The sequence below is a fragment of the Saccostrea echinata genome, unplaced genomic scaffold (assembly GCF_033153115.1).
Source record: "Saccostrea echinata isolate AGI-Se365-2 ecotype Australia unplaced genomic scaffold, CSIRO_AGI_Sech_v1 ptg000001l, whole genome shotgun sequence".
Taxonomy (NCBI): domain Eukaryota; kingdom Metazoa; phylum Mollusca; class Bivalvia; order Ostreida; family Ostreidae; genus Saccostrea; species Saccostrea echinata.
In genome coordinates this window covers 27,296,941-27,306,654 of record NW_026889750.1, presented here as the reverse complement: position 1 = coordinate 27,306,654, position 9,714 = coordinate 27,296,941, and the positions used below count along the sequence as shown (strand labels likewise).

Here is a 9,714-nt window from a genome sequence, read left to right as displayed (position 1 = left end):
ATTCAAATCTTTGTCCAGCTTCTCTGATCAGTATGACTTTATTATTTTTCAAAGTATGCATTAAATCACTGCATGAGATAAGGACATAAAAATTTTATCCGAAATAGATTTAATTACTAGTAGGAATTTTATTTTATGATAAAATAATTCCTACTAGTAATTAAATCTATTTCGGATTGTGAGTAAAGTGAACATACTTGTAATTTACAGCATAATACCCGCGACACCTCGAAAAAACATGGCTGGTGTTGTCTTCAATCAGTCTTGGGAGAGAGAGACGGGAGGGAAGGATGCTGATATTTCTATAGAAGAAGTGTATGGTTTTTCTCTCTTTTTCTTTTTTACAAGGTTATATATAGGGAAAACGTGGGAACTCCCTGCTCGTGGTTCACATTACATTAGTACATTTTAAAGTTTGTCCATTTTCTTCTCTAAGCCTGTAAACCTTACTTACTAGTATGGTGCATCTTAATAAATTTATAGATGTAATGTGAGGATAGGTTGTTCGTTTGTTTTATTTAAAAAAACAAATTGCAAAAGCAAACGTCCTCCCCTATATAACGGATAAAATGTATTCTAACTACTTATACTGAACGAGAAAGCTTTTTCACAAACTACCCTTGTTAAATTAACTTGAAAATTCAGAGTCCACTTCATATATGCCTTGTTGAGACAGAGTAACAACAGTAGACAAAAAACTTAATTTTGAGGGTTTTATTTTAAGGCTTTCATTATCTGATGACGACAAAGACAGTGTTGATGAATGTGTGTGAGTATTAAATGTCCACTTCTTTAAATTTTAATCCTTTTAAAGTTATCAAACATGACTGTCTCAGATTGCATTCTGTTCGCTATTTTCAGGGTAACAGAGAAGCCTGCTGTAAAATTGATTGAAACGGACCTTGGACATGGAATTATAGTGACGCATCCGGATATGTATGATTTCAAAGACAATGTTCGCTGCAGGCCTTGGTCGCTAGATCGGAGGATTGTAGAAGGAACAGATATAATGCTTGGTTTCCAGGAAGTGACGTGTTGTGATGTATATGAAGTTTTCAGTAAAAGCGGAAGAAGTGTACTGAAGTTTGACGATAAAGATGAAAAACACGTCACCTTTTCTGTCAGAATAAAATATCTCTTCCGAAACGAAGATGTTTCATACGTAGCAAAAGTCAAACAAGGCCCCAAATGGGAATCAGTGGCTGCAAATCTTGAGGTGGTTTTTAGCTCATCTGAGCAGAAGGCTCAAGTGAGCTTTTCTGATCAAAGAGTGTCCGGAGTCCGTATGTCGTCCGTCGTCTGTAAACTTTTCACATTTTCAATTTCTTCTCCAGAACCACTGGGCAAATTTCAACCAAACTTGCCACAAAGCATCCTTGGGTAAATGGAATTTAAGTTTGATCGCAAAAAGTGCCACGCCATCTTTCAAGGGGAGATAATTAAGAATTCGTGAAAATTTGGAGGCATCTTTTAAAAATCTTCTTCTCAAGAAACACTGAGCAAGAAAAGATGAAACTTAGGTGAAAGCTTCATTGCATACTCTAGATTCATATTTGTTCATATCATAATCCCCGGGGGAAGGGCGGGGCCACAAGAGGGGGTCGAAATTTTACATAGGAATATATAGGAAATGTCTTTAAAAACCTTTTTCTCGAGAACAGCAAATGCATTAGTCATATTATTATAGAAGTATCCTGAAGTAGTGTAGATTCAAGTTTGTTCCAAGCATGACCCCTGGGAGGGCCACAACAGGGGGTCAAAGTTTATCATAGGAATAATTAGGAGATATCTTTAAAAATCTTCTCAAGAACAGCTAAGCCATTATTAGTCATATTAATGTGGAAGTATCCTCAGGTAGTGTAGATTTAAGTTTGTTCAAATCATGACCCCCTGGGAGTTGGGCATAGACACAACAGGGGGCCAAAGTTTTACATAGGAATATGATGTAAAGGTAAAGGGGCATTTGCGTAAAACACATTGAAGACTTCAAATAGTGAAATGACCTGACAATCCTTGGAATGGACTAGCCAAAAGGTATATAAGGCAAAGCTTTGATAAATCAGGCATTCAAAAGCAAGATGAAGAAGTTGACCGTTGAATCAGCAATAAAGAAGTTAAGGGTACATGTAAGAGCAAAATAAAAGCATAAAAGTTATAAGCACCAGTGGCAAGTATCCTAGGGAATTGATGTTAAGTTCTGGGTGTAGTAAATCTGAAGAAGATAGTTCTTATCTATAAATAGGAACCAAGGGGAGAAACATGGTGCAAGTAGTACCTTACCCAGTCCCCGTCTCTAGTTAGAGAAAAAATTTAATACTGTGTGATTTATCCTCAGACAGAGCTGTCTTAATAATCATTCCAATTATTAACTCCGACAGAGTAAAAGGAAAATCTATATATCCCTTGTAAGAACCTGATTATACACGTTAGGAAATCTTAAAAAATCTTCTTCTCAAGAACAACTAAGCCATTATTAGTTATATTTATCCAGAAGCAATCTTAGGTATTGTAGAATCAAGTTTGTTCAAATTATGACCCCCAGGAGTTGGGGGCACAACACAGGGTCAGAGTTTTACTTAAGAATATATAGGAATCATCTTGAAAAAATCTTCTGCCCAAGAACAGCAAAGCCATGATCAGTCATATTATTAAAGAAGCATCCTCATGTAGTGTAGATTTAAACTTGTTCAAATTAAGGTTGGGTAGGATGGGGCCACAGTGAGCGATCAGAGTTTTACATAGGAATATATAGGGAAAAAATCTTAAAAATTCTTCTGCTCAAGAACAGCAAAGCCAGGATTAGTAATATTGATAAGGAAGCATCCTGAGGTAGTGTGAAGAACTACGCACGCTAACTCTTGATTCCCGCCTACATTTGACACCCATTTAATTCAATATTAATGGCATTTTGGCCATTAAATCTTAATTAAAGAAGAATCCATTATATTAACTTTTTTATACTGAACTGATTTCTGCTTTTTCCTAGTCAATGTGCTCAGGTGAGCGATGTGGCCCATGGGCCTCTTGTTTAAACATGAGGCCCATGTCATTTATATGAATTTTTCTAGATCTGAAATATTACTTTTTCCCAACTTTAAAAAACTGTTTTAGGATGAGAATGTGACTTTCCATACTACAGAACTGGAGAGTTTATATGTGATCTGCTTTCCTACCCAAACCAGATACATAATCGAACCCAAGGGACGAGAGATAAAACCCGAGAACTTGGACGGAGACAGACTTCAGTTCCCCCCAAATTTTGTTGACAAACCGAAAACCACATCCATTCAAGTAACTATAGACATTCTGTGGACATAGAATCTTGTCCAATATATTTTGAAACACACAGTAGTATCAATGATGATTTCGTTTATTATGCTTACTTATATTTTATTTATTTAACTGTGTTTTCAGTTTTCCTCTGTGGATAAAATAGGCATGGACAAGCGCCATAAACTTTTCCCCGACCTTTTCAAGCTGAAGGCTGTATCTCGTAGAGTATATGTTGAACATGACATTTCCAGTTCGAAATCCATGCTTGCTGAATTATCTCTTAAGGTTTTGGGTGAAAATCACAACCTCAAGGATCTGGAGATTGTTGGATTCCGGTGGAAAGATGGCGATGTTTCCTTGATGTCTAAAGAAGAGTGCAAGGCGAAGAAAGTCGGGAAAAATACCATTACTTTACAGACGGACGGTCTTGTAAATAAATCTGGGTATGTTCAAAAATGACAATCATTCACAATCTTTACATTCAAAAGTATTTTGTCAATGATAACACAAAAATCTCTCGTCAGATATACCGGTATGTAGTTAGCAAGTAAGTGGCTTTATTGAGTATCATGTTCGACCAATAAGGAGGCATAAGGTGATTTCTAGGATTTTAGGTCTTCTGTTGTCTTGCAGTAGGTCGGTTGTTGGCATGATAATTGTCAAAACGTAGATTTGGCTTGAATGGAAAATACTAGTACATAAAAAAGGAAAATAGGCAGACAAATAATTTAATATTTTAACAAATAATATGTGAAAAGAAGAAATTCACGCCTGTTTTATTCATTTATTTGTTTATTTATTTATCTATTTATATATTCTTTTTTTTCCGAATACTAGTATATGGGTATAATAGGTTGATTAGAGCACAGAGTATTTCTTGCATAAACGACTTCGACGTTTTTACAAATTCTTAAATCGACCTTTCGTCCAAAAGACCTCTAACATTCATATACTGAATAGTGTACGGATTTTTCCGTTTACCCGATCTTGACAAAGGGCACGGCGGGTGTGACCGGTTGACGGGACGCTCACTCCTCCGTGGCACTTGATCCCACCTCTGTTGTCAGAGGTCTGTGTTTATCTGCTCACAATTTGTATTGTTTACTTGGCCTTTTGGGCATGATTACTGTGCGCTATCTCCACAATTCATTTATTTCTAAATTGAAATATATTGTATGACTACTTATAATCTTAATGGATGTCATTTGAATGACATGAATAATTTTATCAGTTAAAGATCATTTCTTGATGCTGAGATTCTTTTTCCCTATTTCAGATTTTCTCTCGGACTTGCATTGCCAGGGTTCACAGAAATTAATGCAAAGGAAATAAAACTAGCATATCGTGATGAATATATCTGTCGGTTCTTCATGCACATCAAAAAAACGGGGGCTCGATCCGCCATTGTATTTATTGACTGTGTCAAACTTGAGGACATCAACACTCTTCTACCGAATTATGTCACCGTCTTCAAAATCGGAGAGTCTGATAACTTATACCTTCGAGATTTCCAACGCATCCGTATTGATACAACCGGAAGCTCTCTCAGGAAGAAAGACGAAAAACATGAAAAATGTTTTGTGTATTTTTTCGCATCATCTGAGAAAAACCATCTTGAGTTTAAAATCGAGCAGAATCAAGGTCTGGGTGTATCGCCCTCGACGACTTTAAAGTTCAGTTTGGACAATGGACCATTTAAACGTGTTGTTCATCAACAAGACTTCGAGCCTTGGTCGATAGCCCTTGGGGACAAAACAGATGCAGGACAGAGAAAAATTGAACAAATATCGCGTGGAAATACAATGTTAAACATATATAAATCCAAAAAATAAAAAAAAATATAAAGATTGCTGACAAAGAATTTCATATTTTGGGAACACTTTCTGTGATATTAAGATGCTTTCCATATGGGGACCATCCGATACAAATTTCACAATAACTATACATAATCATTAAATAAGTTCTGCAGTTGGATATGGAATTAATTTCACGAGTGGGTCATATTATATATATATATATATATATATATATATATATATATATATATATATATATATATATATATATATATACATGTATATTTGCACTCGTGAAAATATCAAAAAATCCTGTTTTCCGAGTGAAATAAATTCAATATCCAACTACAAAACATTAAAGTTTCTGTTTATTACATTTTCTTTGATTTCCCCTTTGCCTCTGTCTTTTTGTAACACATTGGCATACGCTGTAACGTCATAGTTGAGTGGCTGAGACGTCATAGCTTAGCGATTGTGAGATTGAATACATTGTAAACACGGATTTCAACAACTTATTTGGAGAAATTTTGGCATTTTTACTTTCTGACAGGATGGATTATTCTCTCTCTCTCTCTCTCTCCTAATGTTCAGGCCAGAGAGCATTTTTTAAAACATTCTTCGTGAAGGAAAGGAAAATCAAGAGTTTTGCCGCATTTCTGATATTCTGTCACACTTATCACTTTGATATCCTTTCAAACTGTGACAGATTATCGCTTTTATACAATTAACCAGAAGTCTCTACTTGTTTGAATTTATAACAAGGGAGAGAAAAGTTGGACTTGAAACTTTGCAACAGATAAATAGAATAATGATCCTTGGTCCTTTTTGTGACAAAATTTATTGCAATCAGATTAAAACTATAGGAGGAGTAGCCTTATAAAAGAATTTTACAGAAATTTCCATTTCAGTAAGCATGACAACATCATTCATCAAAATAAAAAAAAAATAATAATGAAGACAATTATGTAGTCCGTTTGCATGCCAAGTTATATTAAAATCAAACCAAACTGTAGGAAAAGAATTGTTTTGAAAGTACTTCACTGAAATTTCTTCTTTTTTTTTAGTAACCATGGCAATATCGTTCATTGAAATCTAAATTCAATAAACAGAATTATGTACCTTAGCGTTGTCTACTTGTGTGCCAAGTTATATTGAAGTCAGACCAAAACTGTAGGAGGAGTAGCATTTTGAAAAATTGTTTACAGACAGATGGACAGCTAGACAGCCGGACGACAGACACCTTACTATCGCATAAGCTCTTCTGGTCTCTGTCCAGTAGAGCTAAAAATTACAGTTTTTCACTGTTGAAAATGTAATAAATCTTTCTGTAATATTTGTAAATCTGTATCAATTCAGCAGTTCATTGTGTCCCTAGCATTCCTTTCAGTTGTTATTTTCTTTTGTAAAAGCGATTCTTTCGCCTATCATTAAAATGTGTACATTATACATGTATCATTTATGAAAACTGTTTCAATCTATACTATAGTAAAGACTGTATTAACCGTCTTAACCAGCTGATAGTATTTTTTAAAAATAATTTCTTCATTGCATAAAAAAAATTGCAAACTATTTGTGCAAATAAAAAGTCATCACATTTTAAAATTTATTTTTTTTCTTAATAGTCTCTTTGAGGGTAGGATGCAACACAATACATCATTTCTGTTACCTTTAGGTATGCATTTCTTTTTCCTTTTAGAATATAATAAAAAGTACCCCAATAAACGACCCATCTGAAGACCTCGATCCCATGCAGAATGGAAAGCAGATGTTTTCGGGTCTACATGGAACACCTTGTACCTTCAACTTAATTCCAGGTCTTTTCAATGCATATTGGAAGGCAAGGGGGCTCATCACTTGCAAACTAATTAAAATCAGACTTCTTTGATCCGCGCAGTATACAATGCTGACTTGAAACAGGTTGTTGAAATCCCTGTACCATCAACTTATCTGTCAGTAGCCTGCCTCGGTTTAAAAATTGATCGTACTCAGCGCATCCTTTTGAGTATCGAAAAGGTTGAGAGATGAAACACCATTTGCAGGTGATAGCGGAATATTACTACATAAATAAGGAAAGTTGATGATGGAATAGCTGAAGTCATCTCGTTTGTCATAAATAGCAGGTTTTGTTCAGTACAGCTTCTTTGAATTTCTTCTGTTCAATCACTAGATAAAGTGGTTGGAGTATAATTTGATAAGCCGTGCACCCGTGTCATTTCGTTATGTTATATTTGACCCCATATAAGAAGATTCCCCCATATCATCTATTGTTATACACCAATGAAGCATAAAAAGACGGATAACTCTAGATATTGAAATCATTTCATAAGCTATTGAAAAGATTAATTAATAAATAAACAAATTGATTAATAAAAAAAAAATCTCGTACCTTGCCTAACTAGCCACCGAACAAATACTTAATTATTGAAATACAGCCTAATACAGTTAAACTTCGGTATCTCGAGCATCGATATTTAGAAATCCACGGATATGTCGAAGTGATTTGAAAGTCCCATTCATATTTTGTTAAAATATTTTAACTTCAGTATCTCGAATCCTAGGATTTCTAGATCCCATCGAGTTAGAGATAATAAGGTTAGACTTTGCTCAGTCAAACCTTATCGGATAGCACTAACGGACGTCGAATGGATGGCAAAATTTTCATTCCGTTCATCTCCATTCGCATACGTTTCTTGTTTGTTTCTTATTCGATGAATACGGTCAATGTCCGGTGAAGTTTATTTCATCTGGCAGAAAGTTTTGAGCAAGTTCAAAACTTGGAACAGACACCGCCGGACTTAGGTGTTCGCTTTAAGTATGGAATGCCCATTAAAATGTGGTAGGTATCCGTTTGCTTGCGTTTTGAACGGAACTCATATGCTTTATTTCCTGTAATTGTCTGCATGGTATTCTTACGTTGATGTCAGTTGACCCAAGTCACAACTGGACAATTACCGATAATGAAACGGATAAACACAAAGTTCTCCGGACACTGACGGTGTGTCCGCTAATACAACTAGTCTGATGTTCATTGACCTTCTTGTCTATCTCTCATGCGTCTTTCACGGTACTCTGACATTCATACACGTCATTTGTTAAGGGAACGGTGAAATCCGTTAATTGACCGTTGCTTGTACGGTGCATGTCCGTTTTTATTTGTACGGTGAAATCCGTTAGTTGACTGTTGCTTGTACGGTGCATGTCCTTTTTTTTCTGTTTTATACGTTTCATATTTTAATCACAAGAGCCCAAATATGCGGTGGGAGACGATTTCAGCAACATATTACCAACTAAATGCGTTCTGTCCCCCTTTTCAAGAATACTGGACTAAGCCCTTATTAGGGAGAACAACCTTCTGCTCACTATTAAAATGGAATTTGTTGTAATGTTTATCTTACAGAGAATGAACCATAAAATTTATAATACAAAGTAGACAACATTTCAAAGAGGAAGCAACAAAAATATGTAAAGATAGAGTTATCTCTCTTGGCTTGGATATCTATAAGTAAAAGGTGCATCAAAACCTTTTCGAATGTTTTATAACTTTTATTATATCCGCACTTTCTATAGAAAGTTCGGGTATATTTTTGTTATCCTGGTCCGTCAGTCCGTCTGTCACACTTCTTCCTCAAACTACTCAAATTTTAAGCAGTAGGCAACTCATCTTTATGATTGGTGGTGCCTTAAACATGTACAGAAAGATTTTGAAAATTTCATTTTTACCCTGGGGTTTTTCTGCAAAAGTCTAATTTCCTGAACTCCTCTCACATCTTTTGCAGTAGCCCATTCATATTTTGGAATATGATTGAGAGTGTCCTGTAGATGTGCAATAAGGCTTCAGAATTTCACTTTTCACCCTAGGGTCAAAAATGACGTTTTTAATACAAAAACCTGGTTCCTTAAGTCCTCTTACATTTTTTGCAGTAACCAACTCACCTTTTTTAATATAATTGGGAGTGTCCTGTAAATGTGCGATAAGGTTTCGGAATTTTCATTTTCACCTTAGAGGCCAAGTGGGAATCAAAAAACAACAAAAAACAATCAAAAAAACTCAAAAATACCCCACTATACATGATAGTATAGTGGGGTATTTTTGTATGGAACGATTATTTTGGGGTTTTCACGATTTTTTGCTATGGTACACATGATGAATAAGTGTAATAAATATAATTTGTGAAAAAAAAAAAATGTCCAACAAGCCCGGGGTTGAATTTCGGGGGAGGGGGGGGGGCGGGGTCCTGTTCACAAGTACCTGTGCTTTTTCACGGTAGTAGATGTTGCATTCAAGTATATGCATGTTCAGGACATTGGATACTCAAAAAATTGTGTTATAGAATTTTGTAAAACATTGTGTGAAGACTTCATTACTGCTAAAACACATATTTATCACAAAAATTTCTCATCAAACCAGCCTTATTTTTTTTTAATTTACATTCTTTCCAATTCTATGCTTAAAAATCTATACTGAAAATTCAATCCAAAAAATGAAAAAAATAAAATCCCGCAAAAGATAAACTTTCTCAAATTTTACCGTGTAAGAAAACAATTAAAACCGAGCAAGAAGATATGGCAAAAGCCCTACCGTTTCCAAAATTTAGGTATCCAATGATCTTTAAAAGAATAAGACAGTAAGTAAAACCATCTATAA

At 35.1% G+C, this 9,714-nt stretch overlaps 1 protein-coding gene across 1 annotated transcript; it reads left to right on the top strand.

The window, feature by feature from the left end:
- The first annotated feature begins 730 nt into the window (after positions 1-730).
- LOC133196370 (uncharacterized) lies at positions 731-5,105 on the top strand. The gene is made up of 5 exons (XM_061332284.1): positions 731-769; positions 862-1,216; positions 3,112-3,291; positions 3,415-3,716; positions 4,550-5,105. Exons 2-5 carry the CDS (start codon positions 935-937, stop codon positions 5,103-5,105), a joined length of 1,320 nt encoding a protein of 439 aa, XP_061188268.1. The 5' UTR covers positions 731-769; positions 862-934.
- Positions 5,106-9,714: the final 4,609 nt, after the last annotated feature.

Bases quoted from the DNA above. Each gene is read 5' to 3' on its own strand.
- LOC133196370 (XM_061332284.1), top strand. From the start codon at position 935: ATGTATGATTTCAAAGACAATGTTCGCTGCAGGCCTTGGTCGCTAGAT. The intron at 3,292-3,414 runs GTAACTATAGAC...CTGTGTTTTCAG, and splicing joins CGAAAACCACATCCATTCAA to TTTTCCTCTGTGGATAAAAT. The intron at 3,717-4,549 runs GTATGTTCAAAA...TCCCTATTTCAG, and splicing joins GGTCTTGTAAATAAATCTGG to ATTTTCTCTCGGACTTGCAT.